At 40.0% G+C, this 25,586-nt stretch overlaps 1 protein-coding gene across 1 annotated transcript in view; it reads left to right on the top strand.

Annotated features, from left to right (window-relative positions):
* The window catches only part of TOX3 (TOX high mobility group box family member 3), a 50,817-nt gene that overhangs the window by 5,520 nt on the left and 19,711 nt on the right, over window positions 1–25,586 (top strand). The window contains exons 2-3 of the mRNA XM_062176385.1: window positions 16,384–16,449; window positions 20,368–20,622. Coding sequence (XP_062032369.1) covers window positions 16,384–16,449; window positions 20,368–20,622 — 321 coding nt within the window. The remainder of the gene's footprint in view (window positions 1–16,383; window positions 16,450–20,367; window positions 20,623–25,586) is intronic.

Raw genomic sequence — 25,586 nt, 5'->3', positions numbered from 1 at the left:
TTGGGTCTCCGCCACCCCTATGGGGGATCTGGATTATATTCTTGGCTCCTGGCTTCGGTGTAGCCTATATCTGGCCCAACCCCTTTGTGGACACTTGGGGGATAAACCAGCACAGGGGAGAACTGTCTGTTTCTTTGCCTCTCAGTTACAATTATTTAATTAATTAAGCAAATATTACATTTTATTGAATGTCAAAAATATGTTTCTGCTTCCATAACTACTCTATGTTAGAAAACTCCATGGGCCGGCACTGTGGTGTAGCGGGTTAAGCATCTGTCTGCAGTGCTGGCATCCCATATGGACACCAGTTTGAGTCCTGGCTGCTCCACTTCCAATCCAACTCCCTACTGATGGTCTGGGAAATCAGTAGAAGATGGCCCAAGGGCTTGGGCACCTGCACTCCAGGTTCTTGGCTTCGGATTGGCCCAGCTCCAACCATTGCAGCCATTTGGGGAGTGAACCAGCAGGTGGAAGACCTCTCTCTCTGTTTCTCCCTCTATCTGTAACTCTACCTCTCAAATAAATAAATCTTAGAAGAAGAAGAAGAAGAAGAAGAAGAGGAGGAGGAGGAGGAGGAGGAAGAAAACGTCATGTTGTTATCTAGACCTTTCATTCAGATTTCTCAAGGGCAGCATGAGAATTCTTTGGTCAATAATTGTCAGAAAGCAATACAGTGTAGTTCCAAATGATCACATTAAGCCCTATGTTGAGTTCTACCACTGGGAAGTTAAAGATCATCTCTTTGATGCAGTTACTTTTCTTGTATTCAAAGTTACCCTCTCTAGTAGTGCAAAACAACTTTATCATTTTGCCCCAACAGTGATGGGTAGGCCCCTGAGGGAAGTGTAGAGTTGTGCGGTGCTAGAATGAGGTAAGCACATGGTCTTTTTCTCAGCTCTTCTCTTGAGTCAATGCAAGAGTCAAGAATTTGACTTATTGCAACGTATTTTCTGTTATCGCTGGAAAGTCTATTTTCCTACAGAAAATTCTGCTCTTTTAGGTTGAGAGCCTCCTTTTTAGAGTCCCCTGTTTCCTCCCGGTTGTGCACGAGGATATGCAGTTCACCTCTTGCTGAATCCTGCTGACGTCATCACTACACGCATGCAAGACAGTGTGGGTGAGATGCATTGTGCTGGAAGGCGCGGTTGCTGTGAGGGGCGGTGTGCGGTGTGTAGCACAGTGGAGCTGGGAAGCAGCTTAGGGCCGGTGTCAGATGGACATCCCTATTGGAATCTGTTACTTCTCCCCGGGGCCCTATGATACGGGGGCTATTTTTGGTATTAATCTTGATAGGACGGCAACTGCAGTTTTTTAAGAAGAAAATCATACCTCTAACTTATTTTTATTATGGCCAAAGAAATTTATAGATCAGCTTTATAGATGGATTCTACTTTTCCCCTCAGTTATTAACCAACACTGTGGAGTGTGCAGTAATTTTTCCTATGTGCCATATATATTCTTCCACTAGCGGCAATGAGGAAAAAAGTTCTTTTTGTTAGGAATAAATGGATTCAGGACAGGAGGGTAATATTTACCCCTTGTTAAAGAATTTCACTAAATAAGATGTGCGCATTTCACTTTCAAGTCAAGTCACTTTCCTATTTTTAAGAGAAGTTTCTCAGCAAGAATTTTCTCCCCAGATAGATTATATTTAAACTGTGACATATGAAGAGGGTTTAATAAATGTTTTGATAGTATTTGTACTGTCTTTAGCTTAAAATACAACTTAATTGATTTCTTTGTGATTATTTTAAGAATTTTGGCATCTGCTTTGCCTCCCTTTTGGTCACTTTTGCATTTACAACTTGATGTAGTTTGCCTAAATGCAGTGAGTCACTCTTCTAGAATAGAATTTGGTTTTCGCTGAAGTGAGTCAAATTTGATATATGATTTAAGAAGGGCTACTTGCAAATCGCTGTGTAATCACATCTATTTAAATTATGTAAGGGAATGCTAAGGTACTGTTGGATGTGTTAGTATATGACGAGTGAGATCCTGATAATAAAAATGACTTCCCTGTTTAGGAATACTTAGACTCCTGGTTATTTATACAAAATCCTAAAATACATTTGAGCTGTATAGCAGGTTCACATTGACATTGTGACTGAATGCTATTTTTTAAACTTTTATTTAATAAATGTAAATTTCCAAAGTACAGCTTTTGGATTACAGTGGCTTTTTCCCCTCCAAACCTTCCCTCCCACCCTCAACCCTCCCATCTCCCGTTCCTTCTCCCATCCCATTCTTCATCAAGATTCATTTTCAATTATCTTTATATACAGAAGATCAAGTTAGTATATACTAAGTAAAGATTTCAACAGTTTGCACCCACACAGAAACACAAAGTATAAAGTACTTTTTATGTACTGGTTATACCGTTAATTCACATTGTACAACACATTAAGGACCGAGATCCTACATGGGGAGTAAGTGCACAGTGACTCCTGTTGTTGACTTAGCAAATTGACACTCTTGTTTATGGCATCAGTAATCTCCCTAGGCTCTAGTCATGAGTTGCCAAGGCTATGGAAGCCTTTTGAGTTTGCCAACTCCGATTTTATTTAGACAAAGTCATAGTCAAAGTGGAAGTTCTCTCCTCCCTTCAGAGAAAGGTACCTCCTTCTTTGATGGCCCATTCTTTCCACTGGGATCTCACTCACAGAGATCTTTTCATTTGGGTCTTTTTTTTTTGCCAGAGTGTCTTGGCTTTCCATTGAATGCTATTTTTTGTCTTCAAGTTACGTTTAAGTAACCTCATACTTAAACTAATTAAAATATAGATTTAGAAAAAAATCCTCCTTTTAAAAATAAATATGATCTTTGTAATCTTCAGTTACAGATTTTGGACTAGGTGGTTGGAAGAGATGCAGTTTCCCTCCCTCCTGCCCAAAGACCTCATCAGAAGTGGGATTTAGAGCCGATTGTGAGCCCTTTCCTAGTAAAAGGTTTTACGTAGCACACATAACTGGTAACATACAGAGAATTAATGAAAGCTCACGATCACCCATCTGGTAAAACGTTGTCTCTGCAGAACTCGGGCAATCAGAAAAATCATAGGGCAATGTATGTAATCAGGATAGTGTTGCCTCTACACTTTAATACACTAGCCTTGATGTGTTACATTAGATAGATTAGTACCAGAGGTTTTTCCTAGATTCTTATAATTTCTCATCAAGAATCTGAGACTTACCCTTAAACAATGATAGATGTAAATTAGTTGGCACTACAGACCTCAGAGTCATGTTCTGTGTAAATGATTGTATGAACTTCTCACTGATGAGCTTTGAGCTAAGTAGGCTTTGGGTATTTGTTTTTATCAAGTATGATTAAGACTGGAAAATAAACACATTGACTCACTTCTAATACTTCAGGAGGAATTTATGGGTTTATTGATGCTTTTAAAATAGTAGCCAAGAACATGTTAAACTATTTCTATTTCTTGACTTAATTCTCAGGAGGGGGAAAAAAAAAAGGCAACTGGGTATTTATATAAATGGAGAGCTTCCTAGCTGACAACCAACAAGTTGATACATATTTGAGACACATTTAAGATAATCCTTGATTGCATGAATAATCTTTTAAGTAGATATATCCAAAGTCAGCATAATGCCTTCTTGAAGATAGAACACTGAGTGTGTTTGGCTGTGTGGAAACCATCAAGCTGTAATGCATATTTTAACTACTCTAAGTACCTTTTATTTATGCTTACTGTATGGATTGATCTAGATCAGGGTTTCTCAGTCTCGACTGACATTTTGTCCAGGATAGTTCTTTGTTGGGGTAAGGGGCTGTCCTGTACGTTATAGCATGTTTAGCATCATCCCTGGCCTTTACCCACTGGTTACCAGAAGCACTATTCTAGGCATGACAATAAAAACTTCAGACATGATTGAATTTCCTCTGGGGAACAAAATTGCCCCCAGTTAAGAATCACTGATCTATATATCTATAGCTTTATTTTGTCCATATATTGGTGTATTTGTTTTAAGTGCCTGAACATGATTATAGTTTAAGAGCATTACATTTTATACTTTAGAGATCAAAGAATGGAAGATAATATAGGAAGTCACTGATATTTTGATGGATTTTATACCAAATCATAATTAGAGGGATTGATTGAAACTGAAGAGCACATGTTTTTATCATTGGTTGGTAGAGTTTGGTTACTGAACTAAACGAATTTGTAATTAATTAAAAGTTTTCATTTAGAAAATACTGAGGGACATTTGACTTAATTTGGTGTTCCCATTTGTGTTTGAAATTACATATGGTTGTGCAAGAAGCAGTCCTGGGGAGACTTCCAGTGGGTATTCAGCGTACATTGCCCTGCCAACAGGGACCCTAAGTTTGTTTCCAGCAAATAGCCTCCAAGCTTCTTAGTCATTGATTGTGGCAGGAACTACAGAGTCCGGCCATGTGGGAATGCTACTCAGATTTTATCTTCTATGACTGTTCGCTTTCATTTTGTCGTAAGGCTCAGCAGTACTTTGGGAAACCATGATAATAGTGGTTCACCTGAATTTGATGTGATCGGAGTCATACACATCCTCTTGCAAAAAGTGAAAATAATAAATGGCTTACTCCAAGCAAAATAAATGACTTAGTAACACAGGTCTTTACTCACACTGAGACTGCCAATCACAGATTGAGGTTGATCTTGAGGCTGTTGCATTGAGTACCTACTGTGTGCTGAACCCCTGGCACCACAGTGAGCAGCAGCAAGGCACAAGGTCTGCTCTCAAGGAGTCAAGGAGGAAGACAAACTGAAATAGATATTTGAATGGTGTTGAGTGGCATCCGGGTTGCCTTGGAGCATGGAAGAGAATACAGCTGTGCCACAGTGGTACCAACAAAGACTTTGAAACAAGTTGTTTTTTGAGCATCCTTGAAGACAATACCTACTGTGTGCATCTGTGGGATCGCTGACTATAAACCAGTTCACACTAAAGTGCCCATGGCGGATGACAGCTGCTTTCCTCCTGGTGAAATTAGAATTTCTCATGGGTGACAGACCTTTCTAAATCTAAGAGATGTACTTCTAGTGAAGGGAATTTGCATGTTAATGTCCTGTCTTGTGGGCTTGAGGAGGTGGTTTTTCTGGTTCTTCTGGAGACATCAAAGAAAGCAGCCACCTTTTCCATTCAGGCTTGGTCACTCTTAGCTGTCATGTCACTGTTTCTCTCAAAAGCCAAACTAGGCCAAGCGCATCGCCTTTGATAAGCTGCTGTTGTAGATGATGCTTACCACTTTGAGAAATACGACAGATGATACAGAAGAGTAGCCCGTCTGAAAGGTGTACCCCGAATCTTACCTTCTCCCATTGTGGGCTGATCTTCTTTCTCTGTGATCAATCATTCTCCTACCTACAAACAGGTACAAGTCTCCTTTTATCCATAAACATATTCAAGCGAAACCTCCCCAGAGCATGGTCTATACCCGTTGGCTTCCCACCAACCCTCCCTCCATTCTCGTTGCTCAGAACATGAGCATCCCCTTTTTTCGGTCTGGTGGGGCCATTTTTATGACATTAGGCTTTTGTCCAAGTAGCTTTCTCTACCAGAGTGTTTTCATCTCTCAGTCACACTCCTACCCATCCTAATGGCTCTTCTGATTGAATCCTTCTGCTGACCCAGGGAGAGTACTTTGCATACATCCCCGGTGTAGCACCTGCCATGTAGAATTGTATCTCTTTTTTCTATTAGAGCTCTTCTGAATAGAAACTGGGCCTTATTCACTTTTTAAAACCCAGTATCTTCCTTTGTGGCTTTTAGTAGGTACATAATAAAAATTACACTGAATGTTTCAATAACTCATTTATTATTCCCAGATTATTAATTTCCTACCTTCCCAGGATCCTCACTCTGAATGTGTTGGCATTTATCAAGTCGTTCTTCTGTAGGTGTGGTGTTGCCTTACTTTTTCTTACACAGCCTAGTCCCACAAAATTCTCTCCTCTCATCCTTAGAAATGGGGAACCAGAGGTTCAGAATGGTCTGAAGCAGCTTCCTGATAACACTTGCTTGTAAGTGGTAGAGCTGGCATTTGAACGTGGATCTCTGTGGCTCACTCATCCACTCATGGCTTCAGCGGATATGTCCTGAGCACCTGCTGTGGGGCAGACATTTTTCTGAAGCCAGAGGAAACAGTACTGAACCCGAGGAACACCTTGCCATCATGGACCCTCCATTGCAGAAGGGAGACACAGTAAATAAATAAATGCAGTGAAGTCAGTGATGAGTGACTTTGTGTCTTGGATGAGATTTAAATCAGGGGAGGGGGCAAGAGCCTGGATATAATATGCATATCATTTTAGCTAAGCTGATCTGGGAGGCTTCCCTGGGGAGGGCATACTGAGCAGAAACCTAATAATGCTAAGGATAGAGGGGCAGTGGCCCAAACAAGGTGAATAGCAGGTGACATGGCCCAGAGAAAGGATTGAGGAACAGCCGTCATGGTGTGTCTGGAGCCTTGTGAGTGAGAACAGCCCCCTTAGAAAAGAGTTTAGAGGAGGAGCCAATGGCCAAATCATCTAGGGCCTTGTTGCCCATGCAAAGAGATTTGGATTTTATTCGAAAACCATTAGAGTTCTTTAAGTAGAAAAACTCTCCTGCATACACCTAAGTCATGGCAGATGGTAAAACATCTCCTTGGTCTGTTTTTCTGCAAGGCTCATTAAAATAGCATTTCGGCCATTAGGACAGATGGAGAACATTTTCTCTGTGAAACACCTGGCTTTATAGGTACTAGCAGATTTAATCATCAAAGTCCCGAGGAGGAGGCAAATACTGTTCTTATGTCTGCTTGTAGGTGGGGAATCTGAAGCACCTGAAAGCTAAATAACTTGGGTTAGCAAGTAGCTCAGCTTGCAGTTTGAACTTGAACTTAAGACAGGTAAACCTTGCCTTCCATCCCACAACTAGTATAGTAGGATTAGAATTCAAAACAGTCTGACTCATGGTAAAGTGACCTCATGCTAGCTTTGAAACTTTTCTTCATTGGTCACTTTGCCCCTAGAGTCTCCTGTTACCAATGGGTGCACCTCTGATGGTTGATATGCTCAAGTGTGGCTTTTACATTCCTTTGCCTTCTCCCTCCAAGAAATGCTTCATGAATCTTCCTCTGTAAGGCATTTCAGAGCGTGTAGATTGGCCATCAGGACCCACCAGAACCTACCTATCCACTTTCTCTCTAATTGCTTCTCCTGCTGTAGCAGATTTCTTTCTGCTTTGTGTTTTGAACAGAATCTGTACACAATTAGGTCTGCATCTTCAGTCATTCCAATCTCGTCCTGGTCTCTCCTTCTGCTTCTTCCTTGGCCCAAGACTTGTCCCTCGGAGAGAGCATTCTTTTCTCATTCCTTCTTTTCCTAACTTTACAGCCATTTGTCATCTCTTTGGTCCTCAAGTGGATACATTGTCTTTGTCCCCCTCATTCCCCAACTGAGTTGTCGTCACTTAAAAGCAACAATCAGATCTTGTACTTCTTTTCATCTACAGGGAAATAGGTCTGTTCCCCAAACACGAGTGTATCCCATTAGCATCTAATAAGTGCTGAGTTAAATGTTAGTAAGGCTCTTAGGAGCAAGAGAGCAGTTGTGCCAAAGACGTGGTCACAAGGGTGTGTGTGACCATCGGCTTTTTTGTTGGTGTGTGTTTCAAGAAGTTAAAAGCCTTCTTTTCTCCTTCTCTGAATGTTGGTTGCTTGGCCAATCCCAAAGATCGCTCTCTTTTTGCTTAAACAGAAAACAGAAAGCAATAAGGACCTTGATTCGGGAAATTTCGTATTCCCTCTTCCTGTCCCAATATTTGTTTTTCTAATATCAAACAGTTGGGTTTGAGAGGATTTTTTTTCCTCACCACTTTTAACAAGTCCAGATGGTGATACACTTGACAGACTCCAGTGTGTCCAGTTCATGCAAATCCAAAGGCCCCTGTGTTTGAGTTGGGTCCGGATATCTGGCACTGTTTGTTGCTTGTGTGGGTCCCCAGAGCTCGCTGAGAAATCTAACCGTGGAACGTGGATCCCTACCTGGGCCAGCTTAAGACGTTCCTGCCATTGCTCCTGGTGGTGAGGCTCAGAGAGGGCTGGGCACTCACCTCACTGGTGATGTCATTTTGCTGTGTGGGAGGAAGGTGAGGAGAGAGGGTAAATATTCAAGCTAAGCCTTTATCACTATAAACAGCTTGTGCTACATCAGCATTTCCATAAAATCGTCTTTATGTGTACAGAAAAGTTCATTTTAAAAAAGAAATTTTTACATTAGTCCAAAATGAACCAAGTTAGTAAGTCTCCAATATTCATGTGCTTTGGAGTTTTCGAGAGCTGGGTAAAAATACAGGCATTAGGGCTCCACTGCCTTGGGGTTCTGATCTGGTAAATCTAGGGTGGGGGTTAGTTAACTTGCATTTATCTCAGCCATCTGGTCACTCCATGGTCCTTGGCACAATGCTTGAAGAAACGCTGACTTGGACTATAGAGAGTTTGATTTTTATAAAGAAGATATCGTAAATTAGAATGAAAAATCAGCTGTTGGGGCCAGCACTTTGGTGCAGTGGTGAAAGCCCTGATGTGCAGTGCCAGTGCCAGTTCGAGTCCTGGCTGCTCCACTTCCAATCCAGTTCCCTACTAATGGTCCTGGAAAAGCAGCGGAGGATGGTCCAAGTCCTTGGGCCCCTGCACCCATGTGGGAGAGCAAAAGAAGCTCCTGGCTCCTGGCTTTGGATTCTCCCAGCTCCAGCCATTTGGGGAGTGAACCAGCAGATGGAAGACCTCTCTCTGTCTCTACCTCTCTCTGTAACTCTGTTTTTCAAATAAAAAAGGAATCAACTGTCAAACTTAGTACTTGAGTCCTTGCCCCCAAACGCATTAGACTTCATTCTCTCTCCACCTAGTATTACCTGCAGGCCAGAATCTGTGCTGTTCATTGCAGTTTGTGTTCAACCACCTGAGGCACTCATCCCACCACCTAAGACCCTGTAACTTGTCTATTAAAAAGCTTGTACAGGCCGGCACAGTGGCTCAACAGGCTAATCTTCTGCCTAGCAGCGCTGGCACACCAGTTCTAGTCCCGGTTGGAGTGCCGGATTCTGTCGATTCTGTCCCGGTTGCCCCTCTTCCAGGCCAGCTCTCTGCTGTGGCCAGGGAGTGCAGTGGAGGATGGCCCAAGTGCTTGGGCCCTGCACCCCATGGGAGACCAGGAGAAGCACCTGGCTCCTGGCTTCAGATCAGCGCGGTGCGCCGGCCGCAGCGTGCTGGTCGCGGCGGCCATTGGAGGGTGAACCAACGGCAAAGGAAGACCTTTCTGTCTCTCTCTCTCTCACTGTCCACTCTGCCTGTCAAAAAAAAAAATTTCCATAAAAAAAAAGCTTGTGCAGTTTTCTTGTATAAATATATTGAAATTTGATTGATTGATTTGAGAGACAGAGACAGAGTTCTTGTCTGCTGATTTACTCCCTAAATGCCTGCAATGATCATGGCTGGGTGGATTCCCAGAACCAAGAACTAAACCCATGTCTCCCTTGTGGGTGGCCAGAACCATAGGACGTAAGCCATCGTAGGTGCCTCCCAGAGTACATTAGCAAAAAGCTGGAGTCAGGAGCCAGAGCTGAGTGCCCAGCCCCACAGTATGATATGGAACATGGTCATTTTTACTGCCATTTTAACCACCAGGTTAACCAACCACCTTACACATTTTAAAAATTTTCATTGACACGTGATACTTGTGCATAGTTATGGGGCATGGTGTGACCTTTCAATACATGTATACAGTGTATAGTGATCAGATCAGGATACTTGGCATATCTGTCACCCTAGACGTTCATCACGTCTTTGTTTTGGGAACATTCAACATCTTCTCTACTGGCTCCTTTGGGACACGCAGATAATTGTTGCCAACGACAGTTACCTGTGTGTGCTGTGGAACATTAGAAATGATTCCTCCCCTTGAAGTGCTTAGTGCGTGCTCTGTAATAAAGCACTTTTATAGCTAGATGTCTCTAGAGTTTAAAATATTACTTTTGTTAGAATACTTAAAGTTTCCCATTACCACTTTTTCCCCTAGATGTGGTTTGGGGAAAGACCAGTAGTGGTAGCTTCTGGGCTTCTCATTTTCACTTGAATTTCAAGAGTTTATGTTGCTCCCTGATGGACTTGGAGAACACTTCTGAGTACCATCATTTCACATCAGTTCACACCAGGAATGTGTTCACTCAATTCAGTAAATATTTACTAAACACTTTCTATTTACCAAATAGTAGGCCCTGGGACATCAGTGTAAAAGACAAGCAAAACATTCTCATTCTCAATGAATTTCTGTTTTAGTAGGGGAGAAAGACAGTAACTACATCTGTGATGCTGAAAGTGTTAGTGGCTCACATAGAGTGGGGAAGGAAGGACAAGTGTGTGGAAGATACAGGAGGGAGGTTCAGGGAGGTTTGATAGGGTGGTCAATGAGAAAAGATGAAAGGAGGGGAATGAGTAAGCCATGGGGACATCTGGAGGGACAGTGGTCCAGGCAGAAGACGCAGCCAGTGCAGAGACCCTGACATGGAATCTGAGTGGTGTGAGGGACAGCAAGGGGGCCAGCAGCCTGGAACAGAACAGGAGGAGAAGGCTGGCCAAGAGGTTAGGGAAGGAACACAGGCCAGTGTAAGGTGTTGGGTATCTTCCTGGAGTCAGTGGGGAGCCGATGGAGAGTTTAGAGTAGAAGAGTGGCATGGTCTGACGTGGATTTTGTGAAGGGTGCCTCTGAGTATAACTTGCTGAGTGTATGGTGGAGCCAGAGGGACCTGCTAAGAGGCTGCTACACTGTTCCAGGACGGATTGGATGGCTTGGATCCCAGGTGGAGGTGTAGACAGGTGATCAGCTTTGGGTCTAAGTAGAAGGCGGAGCCCACAGTCTTTTGATGATTTGATATGGGGAGGGAGAGGGAAAAAATGATGCAACAGTGACTTTTGGCCTGAGTCACCAGAACTGAGTGACTTCCCCACGATAGGTGATACAGGCTTGGGGGAAATGTAGTGTTCAGTTTTGGGCGCATGTTTGTAATGTATGTTTACATCCAAGTAGAAGTGCTATAGATAATTGGATATATGAGTCTGGTGCTCTGAAGATAGTCTTCTAGGAGTTTGAGCGTGTGTATACGTCTCTGTGTAGAATAGCTTACACATCATGGGAAAATGGTATTAAAAGGTTATTTGGAAGGTTTTCAGAAATCCATGTGCAGTTTTTCCACAATAAAATTTTCCGTGAACTTTCTGAAGACTCCTCATAACAGGCCCTACTGGTCTTGTTTTCACGCCTTTGGGTTTTGTATCTTGAGAGGGATTACCACTGCTGAAAATGGTTGGACTTGCCTACCTCTGGTCAGTTTTTTCCAGGAGGTAGTGAACAGAGCCTTCAAGAGTGTGGATTCTGCAGCTCTGCTTTGTGTCGTGTGCCTGTGCTCAGCGCACTTGGTCCATCATGGCACAGTTCATTTGTGTAAGCAACTTGACAGATGTCCGTGGTGAGGCATCAAATTGGATGGTGCCTGCTAACAAATCTAATGGGAAAACAGAAAAGAGAATTTCGAAGGATTATCTTTTTTTTTAGGATTAAATTTGTGCCATTTAGCTGTTTGAGACCCTGTAGTTAATGCTGCTTTATTAGAAGTCTATACAATTCTTCACATGGGTGTCAAAATAATTTCGGGGAAAATGATGTTGTGTGGACTCATCAGGCTGAAGTATTCGTCTTGTGATTACAGATGGGATTTTGTCTCTGCTGCTCCACTTTCTTCCAGGCTCTTTGCTGGATGAGCCAGATTTAGCAATCTGCATTAATTTACTGTGGCACTTCACACGGTCAGACAGGCCACGGACACGACCGTCTTTAATACATTTCTAAAAAAAAAAAAAAAAAAAAAATCCTGCAATGCTCCTTTTTAATTGATGTCCTTCATAAATGGTATTTGCTGAAGCTATAATTATTCGTCAAGCCGGAAAAGCGAGTCTATCTCCAAGTACAATGAAGATGTTCTTTTATGAAATTATTAAGATACTGCAGTTCGACATGCAGAGTAATTTAGTTCTGCTTTATAAGGTTATCTTTGGGGATTCTATCTTTGGGGATCACATCTATTAGAGCTTATCAAAGAAGATAGGGGCCCAGGACCACCAGTGTACCTCCTGGAAACCAAATGCCCCCGCCCCCAGTCGCTGTTACCCCTGGCCTATGCTCTTTCAAGCAGTTGGAATTGGCCATTGTGACTCAAAGAGAGCGCAGGGGATAGGGGTTTGGCCTGGGGATGAAGACACACACTCTATGGCAATAGTGATGGCTTAACTGATTGGGTTCTTGCTACCTGCATGGGAGACCTGGGTTGAATACCAGCTCCTGGCTTCAGCCCTAGCCCCTGTGGGCATTTGGGAAGTGAACCAGGAGGTAGAGGCATGCTCTCTCTCTCTCTCCCTGTTCCTTTTTTTTCTGCCATTCAATTAATTAATTAGCTAATTAGTTAATTAAAAATGAAGAAAGAAGGGCATCCTTTTCCAAAGGTACCTGAGGAACATTTTATTAGACTCAGGTACTTTGAAATACTCTCCGGGAATCTCCAGCTGTGAGTAAGATAACAGTAATTTCAGGTGGAACTGATCACTGAGTGAAATACTCACGTTTTTATAGATACTGGAATGTAACTGATACAGATGGTGATGTAGAAGGGAATCTATTATTCTGGGCAACATACTTGACCCCAGTACTACAGTCTACTGCTCTATAAAATCGAGGTAATAATTATATTGATCTTATTGGCTGTTGGGAAAGTAGATTACATTTAGCCTTGTTTTAGAAAATTAGATTAAATAATGTAGGTAGAGGGTTTTAGTGACCTAAGCACTCATTGCTGTTATTCATCACTGTAAGAACTAAGGGATAAATGACCGTGGTTAGGATGTTTGATTTTTTTTTTCTTTAAGATTTATTTATTTACTTGAAAGGCAGAGTTACAGGGAGAGAGAGGGAGAGGCAGAGATAAAGATCTTCCATCTGCTGGTTCATTCCCCAAATGGCCACTGAGGCAGGCCAAAGCCAGGAGCCAAGAGCTTCTTCTGGGTCTCCTACTTGGGTGCAGGGGCCCAAGCACTTGGGCCATCTTCTGCTGCTTTCCCAGGCCCATTAGCAGAGAGCTGGATCAGAAGTGGAGCAACCAGGACTTGAACCAATGCCCCTATAGGATGCAGGCATTGCAGGAGGCGGCTTAATACGCTATGCTATAATGCTGGCCCCAGGATGTTTGATTATGTAGCACTCTAGTTGAAGTTTGATCAACCTTCACCCCCAGGGCCTGAAGTATGCCAGGCATTGTTAATTCTCAGGGAGACAGTGGTGAACACTGTTAAGTCCCCTCTGCTATGGACCTGGAGGTGTTTTGAGTGCAGTGTGTTTCCTGATGTCACTGTTCTTAGAACGTAAATCTAATTGTGTGCCATTCACTTAACGTTAATTGTACTGAGGTCGTTATATTCGAGATCTGCTCTCAAAGGACCACTTCTCTCAGAGTCAGATCTGTTCTTAACAGCGAACAAGTCAAGCAGGATTCGTAGGTCACATTTGAAGATCAAATAAATAAAATGAAGCTAGCTTTCCTTGATAAGGTCACTGAAGGGGAAGCCTTCTATTCTGGTTAGTTTAGTCACCAATTTGGGGGAGCTCCACTTAGCACTTAAATATCCACAACACCCAATGAGATTTGGATCCCAAATAAAGAAGACATTTTTTCAGTATAAGTATGTCCCAAACAGAACATGAGCAATACTTATACAATGTAAAAATGTTGTACCATGGAATGGCAAATTTAATTGGGCATCCTGCATTTTATCTGTCTAATCTATTACCCCGAGCCAGGGTCTCAGCCAGCTGTACAGGAGGAAGACAGTTGCCTGCAACAAGTCACTCTTGGAAGCTGCCTTTGTCAAGGTATTTCACCCCAAACAGAACAGAAACCTTGACTTCTATTTGAAATGATTTATAACTGTTCCCGCCTGATCGCCAAGTGTTTCCAAATTAAAAGCCATTAATTAAGGCCTGATATAGATACAAGAGATATGCAAGGAGTGCTTTGTAATTCCAGCTCAGTCCTTCAGGTGAGAGCTTTTCAAATTACGTGGACCACTGGAGCCACCTGCTTGAGAAACGCAGCTTGGCCCGCTCGTGGCTCATCAGCGCTGCCGTGCCAGCGTTGTTACTGATTTTTCTCATTTCTCCGGGGCAAATACTAATTAATGGATACAATTCACAGCTGATTAGCTGTAGTTTCTTCAGTAATTACATTCGCATACTAACTGTTCAGAAGAGGATTTCTAACCCAGTTCTTATTTCACTCTCAGCTTAATTTGTTTTTTGAATTGGCTAGGCCCTTAGTTAAATAGCCATTTTATTTTTCTTTGTTGTTTTAGGTGCTATTAGATAATAAGTGAGTTTAATCTTAAAAAAATACTCTCTGATAATGAGCTGTTTGCCTTAAATGGATTTCTAATTCCCCAACAAAACCTACATTTAAATAACGTTAAAGTTGTGATACAGGCTGTTAGGCAATTTGGGGGACCAGGATTAGTACATGAAATACCCGAGTTCTCATATATATCTAAAAGAACATTGCATTGGAGGCCTGAGATTTCAATTCTAGCATCATTAACTCATCAGCAATCCCAAGACAGAAACCCATTGTTTTACTGGTGTGCACTGAACATTTTTGGGAAAATGGGAAAAGTATGTGTGATATGTGTGTGCACGGATACCCATGTACATGTCTTTGATATCACAGGCCTTCAGGGACTCCAGGAAAAACAATCCATCCTAAGTGCTAACATACCGCTCAGAAATCCTTATGAAGATGTTTACCCAAATGAATCCGAGTGCTCACCAAGAGCCTTTCGGGTCGCTCGTTGTGCGTGCTAGGCGTCGTTCTGCAGGGTGGGATTGTGCTTCTGGACGCCATAACAGCACTCTGGCACTATTAGTCTTTTGTATAAATCCTGCTTAGTTCTTGGATCCCTGACATGATAAAGTGCAGCCTGTCAATCCTCCTGCTGTGCGCGCTTCCTATAGGTTCAGAGTCAGGGGCTAAGAGCCCCCTGGAAAGAAGTGTTTGTCAGTTTATGGAGAGGAGGATTATGTGGGACTTCCATATCTGGGGATCTATATCTGTGTCCTATTTATTCCCTCAATCTCTCTGCTTTTGTATCTATGTATCTACCTATTTCTCTCCCTCCATGATCTATCCATCCATCCATCCATCCATCCATCTCCTCAGAATAGTGTGCCTTACATAATTACTAGCTGTTTTTATATTATAGAGTGGCTATATAAATTTCACCCTTTGGAGACTAAACCTATATTCTATTTGATGCGTTAAAGGAGGAGAGTGATGCACTTTATTATAAGGACATTCTTCGGCTGCTTGAAATCATGAAAATAATGTAACCCTAGATAATTGTGCTCAGAGCTTTTCCATATTGCCAGACTGATAACAGAATGTTTAAAGCAACAAAATGTGCCTACTTATACCATTTGAACCTGAAAATACATTTCTGCCAAAATCCAAGTTTTACATTTTGATAGCAAGTCCCTTAGAAATAAAGAGCTTAGGTCTGAAATGCTGATACAGTCTTATTTGTGATGATATGAATGGGCTATTGTGTTAGGGAATGAAATAAAAATTGCTGTGTTCATAGGATCCCGCTTAGTTTCTAAACCTCTTTGCACTTAGTGTTACATTGAGAGATTAAATACCACTGTTTTCAGCGATTCTGATGGATATAGATATCGCTCTAAGCTCTGTTTGGAGATTTAAAAAAAATATTCTTTAGTCTTATTTATATTCATGCCACACCCCATTCCCTGGAAAATAGAATTTGAGTCCTGGGAATTGAATTTTATTCCCTTTAATGCACATTTTCACCTACCCACACTTGTGACATCTGTTCTTGAAAAGAGAGCTACAAATTCCCGACATGCTTCAAAATGTGTCAAGGTGATTTTCTTGAAACTCTGTTCCTTCCAACCTCTGACAATGCCAGATGCAGAAGCAACGCGTCCTAGTGGCCATTTGGCCAAATGTTTGTAATTGTCTCTCTTCGTCATTAGTCTCAATGAGAAACAAAACCATTTTCCAGAATGATTGAGTTAGCTTAACTCAGCACTTTATTTTTGGGGGAAACTAGCTGACAGTACAGTAGAGTGCTTTGAAACCTTTGTCATATTTCAAATTTGATCTTGGTAAAACCCTCTCTTAATCTTGTGGCATGAATATGCTTTCCAGGTCACATCTGAGTATTAGGTAAACAACCAGAGATCTTTATCATGCCTCCCATCTAAACATAAACCAATCTGTTTTCTTTCAGTTTGGAAATAATAATAACTACATGAACATGGCTGAGGCAAACAACGCTTTCTTTGCTTCTGGTGAGGTAGGTGTCAGTCTTAATGTATTGGTTCATGTTTTGCATGCGATTTAGATAATTTAATAGGCTTAAAGGGAAACGCAAGGTATAAAACTTCTCACATTCCCTTAGATGGCACCAGGCAATGGCTCTGAAGGAGAAAAAGAGAATAACTTCACATGCCTATACCGCTTGTCCATAGGCTATTATTAATATTAGTCATTTCCCACCTATTTCTTGGTGCAAACAAAAGTAAATACTTGTGTTTAAGGAAGTCTATTAAAATATATGCACACATACACCCTAGGTTTGTATCTAAGCCAATGATTACTTTGTAAACTAGGCTGGAAGAAACTTCTAACAGAAAAGATCTTTGCGAATCTTAATTTCATTAAGTTTGTGAACCCCTGTGGCAGAGCAGTGTTATAGTTTCTTGGGTTTTTGAGGGGGTAATGTGAAATGGGTGGCTTGTTTAGCATAGGACAGTTCCTGGCAATAGTAGGTGCTCAATAAATCTTTATAAGAGAATGAATGGGCAGGCGCCAAGGCCTTAGCTAGGAAAACTGGTTGATGGCTTCTCAATACAGTGCCGCACTGGCTCTGGGTTTGCCTTCAGCTTACAGGTGCAGGTGCACACAGGAGACAAACATTCGCTTCTTGTTGCTGTTTTGATGGTGCTTCCTGTTACTGTCCTAGGACTACTGCCTGGTCTATCGGACTGTCCTCCAGAAAGTCCTTGATCTTGATCAGAGCAAGAAAATGTCTTTGGAAAAATGGTAGACTGCATGAGATTTAAGATTTTAAAGCAAGAACAAACACAAGTGAAACTGTTCCAAGTGGAATCTTTCCTCTTGCGGTTTATGTAATAAAAAGTCTTCATTTTCCAAATATATTCAGATATAGGAGACTGAACTAGCTTGACCCCAGAGAATGAAAATAATAATGGCTTTGTAAATGATCTTGGTACAGGGAAGCAAGTGATATGAAAGAAATTAACTTTGAGAAATTATTAGAATAAATGGGGAATCCAGAATTAAGGGCATTCCTAGATTAATCATTTTTACAGTGACCATCCTCTCTCTAAGCAAGAAGACAGGGGAGATAAGGGAATATTGTTTGGCACTGGCTGCTGTGTTGTTTGTGATAATGAACACAAACCCCATCTGTAAGGACAACATGATGTTTCATTCTGTAGGATTTTTTTTCCCTACATTTGAATCAAACATTGATGAAAGCTCTACTGCCAGCAGCTGTTCAGAGACAATTTAATTCCAGCTGTGATAATTCACCGTGTCAGACATTGGCTGTTATATGTTGATACAACAGTTCTCCAGATTTGCATTTTTATCAAAAGGAACAAATGTTTTGAACATTTCAGTACAGATGGTATTTAACCGTGTACATACTACTTTAACACGTTCAAGGTAAACACGGAAGAGCCAGTATCTATAAGAAATAATCATACAAGCTCTAAATGATCACTCTGATATTTATCATACAGTGTAGTTAGAGAAGTTGGTGTCTTTTTGTTGTTGTTGATGCCATACATGGTTTGTTTATAATCTCAGATATTCAGCGTTTTGCATGACAAACTCTTAGGTCTATATTTAATAATTTACCTCTCTTTAGAGTTAAGATTTGAGCATTTTCTTAGTAATACATTACAGTGTTATTTTTTATTGTATTATTAGGCTAGGACAGAGTAACATACTAAATTCTAACCTAAAATTAATTTGCTTCTTAAAAAATTATACCATAGGGACACATTATATGTGAGATATCTCTCCTTCATTAACAAAAACAAAAATGAAAACCTCCTTAATTTGGCCTGCTTTGCAAGAGACATGCTTTATGCTAGAGCATAAGAGGTAATCGTATGCAATGATTTCACTATACATCTTTTCTTGAAGGAAAAATAAAGCCCAAGTAAATGTTAATGCGCTGTCTTCTAGCGTGTGCCTAATTTCCCAATCACTGCATTAAAAGTAAATTTATTTGGTTTTTTCACATTTTAATGGGTGCAAACTAATTCAGGAAGAGTTTAGGTTCACATGCTGTAAAGTCTAAATTGTGCCTGAAACCAATTCACATAGATATTGTCCTGGAGATAACACTACAGGGATTAGGATATCCTGAGTTTGAAATTCACACATTTGCTTTATGTTTTCTGTCTGTGTCATGATTACCCTGACCATTTTTAAAGTACTTTAAATATTTATTGAAATAATATTTCAAGTGTTAATTACAGTGGTAATGAAAACAGCCAAATGCCACATATCAAGAATGAGTGTTTATCCGTATTGTTAATGTGATATGTTAGATTTCATTAAGCAGTAATGGGGTAGCAAATGAGTCACAAATTACAGTTGCATCTGTTACTAGACCACATTAGTGCCAAAGTAACGGCAAGCACAGTCGCAGGGTTACGTTCATTAGCCAACGATGTTTGTGGCCAATTCATCCCTTTGTGTTTGAGAACTCGGGGTACCGGAGTCAGAAACTGTGATCTTTGGGGTTTTTGGTTAGAATAGCTATGTCACAGAAAGTCTCATATTTCATTCTGGCTTTCAAACGTGTTATCACGCGGCAATGCCTCGCGCACGTTGAGTCTGCTAAGAACCTCAAGATGTTTGATTGTCCCACCGTGGACTCCCATAGCTCGTGACCTCTTTCTTTCTGGTGAGATGCAAATACCATTTGACAGGTTCTATATGCAAGAGATGTTTTTTGTTGCTTTTTTTTTTCTTTCTTGAGTTTGCTACTCTTTTCTCTAAGTGGCTGATGTATCATCATTGATAGTTTGAAGAATGATGATTTTCAGCTCTTAATTAGTTCTCTTAACTAATAAGAGCAGACTCAGATTATCTTGCACCAGTTCCTTCTTTCAAATACTATTAATAATAAATGAACTTACAACTTTAACCTCCTGGGCTAGGAATAAAAATTATCTGCATGGCACCCAACCCCTTCTCACCACCAAACAAGAGAAAACAGAAAATCCTGATCCTTAACATCCCCCTTTCCCTGAAAACAATCTAAAGAGACAAAGTGGTTGAACAAGGCAGCCTTGATTTATGTCACCAGACTCTCTTTTAAAATACCACCTTTGAGAATCTCGGTAGCCGTAAGAAAAACCATGCATTAAAATTTACTTAGGTCTTGCAATGTAATATTGGCTTAAGTTAGTGAGCATCCATGTAATTAGTATATCAGTATAATTCTGTGCTCTCTTGATAGTCTTTAAACGTTGAAGCCTGGTAGAAAATGTTCTAATAAATACATATTAAAATGTTCATATAAAAGTAAATAACCCTCCTTATAGTTTAAATAAAAACACAGGCACCTTTTAATATGAGCCATGATCATCCTTATATGAAACATTGTATTACAAACAGTAACAATTTCCATAGAGGCATTCATTGCACTTGGGAGTATAGCAATAAGGAAATTAAAAAAACCAAACCACAAATTTAATATCACTTGTTTTATAGGTCGTGGCAGAAAGTAAATATGTGTAATGTTCACGTCTGGATTAATGTGGTGTGCGTGTGTACCACAACATCGTCAGCATTTTATGAAGCATGTGGATGGTGGAAGCGGTTTGAGCTGTTTCGCTAACATATCAATAAAGTGGCAATTTGTTATATAGCCAAATCTAACGTCGCTGATGCTCCAACTAACAACAAAGACAGATGTTGCTAATTAAGTGCGCATTAAAAAACTGTTAATACTGATACTCCATTAAAACCATATGATAATGAGACTTAAATCTTTAATCAGAATGATCAGCAAAACTTTATGGAAATCTGTGTTTAAGATGTTTTCATTTGAGAAATAAATATTTAGCCTTGATGCGGAGTGTTTTCATGTCAAGTCTTTCCTCCAAGGAGTGAGGTGCAGGAACAGAATGTGGAGATCTCTTATCTGTCTTTTGTTTTCTTTTAGCACACATTCCACACGCCAAGCCTTGGGGATGAAGAGTTTGAAATCCCACCCATCACGCCTCCTCCAGAATCAGACCCCACCCTGGGCATGCCCGATGTACTGCTCCCCTTTCAAGCTCTCAGCGATCCATTGCCTTCCCAGGGAAGTGACTTCACACCCCAGTTCCCCCCTCAAAGCCTGGATCTTCCTTCCATTACAATCTCAAGAAATCTCGCGGAACAAGATGGCGTGCTGCATAGCAGTGGGTTGCATATGGTAGGCTCCACATTTATTGCTTGAAAGAATTTTTTATCATTTGCAGTAATCATAGTAAGGACCTGAGGATGCATATCTGGAAAGATGCTCTGGCCTGTCTACTGGTGGATATGTAGGTAGTTATTCCTAGCTCCATTAAAACAGAGGGACAGCACTGGATCAGTCGCTGGTATTGAACAGAGGATATTGGGCTGGGTGGCAGTCATATGGAAGAGGATGATGAACAAGATCCTGGTGATCAGAAATCATTTTTCAGAAGTCTGATTCATTGGTTTGGAAGTAGCCAATCTCCACTTGCCATTGGTTTCGCACAAAAGTGTGCTTGAGTTGAAAGCTGGCTCAGGTGAGATTTTAAAAATGGAAGCCCTTATAAGGTGTCTAGGTGTTTTGGATATGTTGGATTATAACATAACGTTTTTGATACGTGATTTGCTCCTGCCGCAAATGAAATATCAAACTGTGATAGGGAGAAAGGGGGAAAATTATTGCTTATAACCAGCAGAGGAGAATAGAGAATGGGTTATTGTGTGAAACATACCTAACTGAGTTATTTATTGTTGTAAACAATGAATAAGACACTCGTAAGGGCCAAGATTACTAATGCAATAATTTTGGTTCTATTTTTCTTAGTGTGCAATTATAGTCAGCCATCACCAGAGTAAATCTGCTTAAGCATTTTAAACTCCTCCACGGAGATGGGTTTTCTCCCCCCACTGTAGTATTTAATGCATTTGTGTCTATCTAGGTGAGGTATTAAGCAGACATTTTAAAACAAGATTAATAGTTTATAGGTTTTTTTTTTTTTTTAAACCCTGATAAAAATGAAACAGATGTGTTGGTATAACGCAAAACAAATCCTATTGCTTGTTTACATATTTCTCTGCACATTAGGACCATGCCAGTGATGTTTATTGGTTTCATTGTTAATTCCCCAGATAACAACATATGATTGCAAAATATGTAGTGGATTAGTGGTGCAAGGATTCAGCGTGGTCTCTGAAATATAAGATTACTTTCCCAAATAGGATTGCAGCAACATAATTTTCTTTGCCTGTGATCTTTTGTGTTTGAGCTGAACATCAGGCTTTTTTTTACTTTTTACTTTTTTTTTTTTGGTCAGAAACGAATGCAGTGAACAGCCGGGAAATGATCATTAAGTATTCATAAACGTTACTCCATATTGCAAATAATTGTTTCCTGTGGACTTCCTTACATTTTTGTCCCTTTGACACTGGAATGGAGGGTTCTGTCCTCTGTTCCTCTATAGTCAGACATGCAGTGTTGTGCCAGGAAAAAAATAAAAATACAAAGAGTCTTCCGTCGCCAGGGGAGTCTGCGGTAGTTCACTGTGACTCATAGCTGCTAGGCGATGCTCATTTAAGTTGCAGAAATAGTTAAAAGACCATATAATGTATGCTAAAATGTGTACTTTATTAAATTGGTAAATATTTATTAATAATATAAGAATCTGCCTTTAAATTAAACATCTGATGAATTACCTTGCCTTAAAGCTATAAAACTGTTATTGCTGCTACAAAAAAGTGTAAAGGAGGCATTTTGACTATGAAATTTCATTTCATGGTCAATTGAATTTACTATATTGGAAAGAACTAAAGATGGAATCATAAAATAATTATGATATTCACATACACTTAAAGAACAATGCTTTCACGGACTGGCGTTAGGAGAGAGGACTCAATGTTTAATGCTTCTTTTGTAATGTATGGCTAATCACTAAAGCAGTGGAATTATTTCATTGATTTTTCGAAGTATGGGGACTTTAGCGAAGTGCAGGCTGTTGCCATGGTATTTACATGGACCTCATCACATTTCTTGGTGCCTTTTTGAAGTTTTGCTGAACCTAAATGATATTTATTTTGGCTTGAAACAAACTCATCTTGTTGAAAATTCGAGCAGAATTTCACCTTGAAGAAATGTCACGGGATTTTGAATCACAAATGTTGGAAAAAATAAAATGTACTGGGACAGAATCATGATGAATACAATGTGTCGCGGGCTTTGTTCTGTGTACTACCTGACATGTTCACCTATAAACTTGAATTCAGAATCGCCAGAGGCATGGTTAAAAATAGGTTATGTCAAGGTTCTTCTATATCTCCCTCCGGGTAGCGAGTTGGCTGGCTACATCATAATACTCTACCGAAGCCTCCTCAGAGACTTCCCTTAGGAAGGTCACCAGAAAAATAATAAATAAGACTTTATACATCATGCATTCAGCTTTCCAGTACGCTCTGGATATTTCATACCTTATGCAAGTGAGAAGTTTTATTATCCAAATGAATATAGCTGTCTGTTAAGGACTGCTATGGTGAATTAAGGCTCTCCTAGAAGGAGAAAAGCCAGCTTGTTTATGTTGCATCGAAGCAGCTTTTCAGAGCGGCCTCCGTGTTCCTTTATAGGAAGAGTGACAGTTTGTCACATTACTGATTAGCTGCATTATTGTTGGCAAGAAGCACAACGTGTTTATCTTCCTTAAATTTATGCCGTTATATTTAAAAAGAGAAAGCAGGAACAAAAAGGGGAGGGGGATTAAAAAGAGTCCAATGATTAGCATGCACGTTTTCAAAATATGCAAATAATGCCCTAGTATTCGAAAGCGAATTGCTGAGAAATTGAATGTGGACGCATTTGTGACTTCAAAGAACAACCTTGATTTGCTCGTCGTGGATACGTATATTTGCGAACAGGATGTGGTTGGCAAGTCAAAATCAACAGTAGTACATTTTGGTTAAAAATTTGTTACCCCCAAGCATTATCGTCGGTGCAGATGATCTTCTGGAAATTATTTTAATCTACAAAAGATTGCAATTCTAAAAATCTACAATGTGCACTCCAAAGGTTTTTTTTTTTTTTTTAACACCTCTCTATAATCTGCCCAGCCTGCTGAGTAGCACTGACATCAGTAGTACATCAATTTCAGAAAGTGGATTATTTTTACTAGACAGCTATTGTGACATATTGGGTCAGTCATAAATGAAAGATATTCATGCAAGCATGCAATACTTGTAATGAAGTCTCACTCTGACCTTCTGTATGATTGATTCTGTAATTTAGTTTTCTCAGGCAGTGCCTGAAATGAAATGAAATCATGTTGAACAAGTTTTGAATACCCACAGTGCACCAGGAGAAGAAAAATCTACAGCCCCAGAGGCTTGAGAGAGAGCAGATGAACGATTTATCTCTATGCTATTATAGCCTTTGCCAGCATTCAACATTTCTTTTTTTTTTTCTTATTTGGCTTAAGTACTTAATTCTGCAGGTAGCTGTAAATGGGAAAATAAAATGCTGTTCAGATTTAAAATGACAGGACAGGAGTATGTGCAGGGGACTGATAAAATATCTTGAATAGAACTGACCTTTCATGTAGCTGAAAGTTACTGGGGGATTCATCCTCATAATTACCATATAGATTATTTTTATTTCTTTCCTGCAATGAAACATTTCAGAGAGCAGTAGTGCTGATTGAATGAAAATTGAACTTGTTAACATTCTTTTCAGCTTAGCCTGTTGTACATAACAGAAGGTTAGCTTTGATGAATTTCAGAATTCTCTTTGATATCTAAGAAACAGACAGTAAAATAATTGTCTCTAGTCTGATATTTCCTGTGCCCCCCAAAAGAGAATTTATAAAACACACTGATAATACACACACTTTTTCTTCATACGTTATATTTCAAGTTTAGAGTTCTGACATTTTATTTTTGATATTGCTTTGGATTTAATTGTGAGAGCACACATTTATAGAAATGCTACACTGGTGCTGTAGTAATACTGAATGTAGAATTAGGAAATTGAAAACGATGGAAGTAAAGGAGGTTTATTTGACTATGGTAGTATCTGAACCTGTTAAGGAAAAGAGGGAGAAAAAAGTCCTTCTAAAAGATACTGATGCAGAGAAAAAAATTATGAGCTCTCAAAATATTTATACAACCCTTAAATCATAATCCATTCATTATTTTATCCAACAAATGGGAATTTATCAAAATAATGCATGTTGAATTACAAAGCTTATTGTTGAAGTTTTTAGTTTTCATATAATCATTTGGCATGGCCCCATTTTGGAAATTTTCTTTGGTTTTACAGAATGACTTTCATGCCATTTTATACTTAAAAAAAAAAACTTACATTAAGAGAAATAACAGACTTTCAATTAATACATTGTTTTTAACAACGTTGCTTAATGTGTTACAGATAAAACCGTTATTTCATGGGTCATTAATGTGTTTAATGTGTGGAACGTCCTATTACAACAAGCCCCGATTATAGCAATGAACATGTCCATTGCCACTGTCAACAGCGGCTGCCAGGATGATCACCATTCAGCCATTGGAGGGACCCACAATGTCTCACACACATCGAATGATGACCTCAGCTGTATTTATTTTTGGTCAAATTATGGCCAAGAAGTATTTTTACTGTAAGTTAACAGTAGAAAAGGCACAACTTACGTGAGCAAAGCATTCACTGTGAGTGGACGAGAACCAATCTGTGCCAAGTCTAAATTATAACATCAAAGCTGGATTAATCTTCAACATATATTGGTTGAGTACCTACTAAGTGCTTCTGAAGATTCTTAATAGAGATTGATTATACTATTTATGAGACTGCTTTCTCGATTACCATAACCTACTCCATGTAATACAAACATTCATTTCTCATTTTTGCTTTGAATATGCTCATCATCAGAAAAATCAGCTATAATTCAGCTGTTACTATACCCTGACAGTTATCTGTCCCAGCTTTCCTTTGTTTTGTTTTTTTTTTTTTTAACTTTTATTTAATAAATATAAATTTCCAAAGTACAACTTTTGGATTTTAGCGGCTTTTTCCCCCCATAAGCTCCCTCCTACCCGCAACCATCCCATCTCCCATTCCCTCTCCCATCCCATTCTTCATCAAGATTCATTTTCAGGCTGGCTGCGGCTCAATAGGCTAATCCTCCA

This window comes from Lepus europaeus, chromosome 19, assembly GCF_033115175.1.
Source record: "Lepus europaeus isolate LE1 chromosome 19, mLepTim1.pri, whole genome shotgun sequence".
NCBI classification, from domain to species: domain Eukaryota; kingdom Metazoa; phylum Chordata; class Mammalia; order Lagomorpha; family Leporidae; genus Lepus; species Lepus europaeus.
The sequence above is the reverse complement of the archived record's forward strand: the minus strand, read 5'-3'. Positions and strand labels throughout refer to the sequence as shown.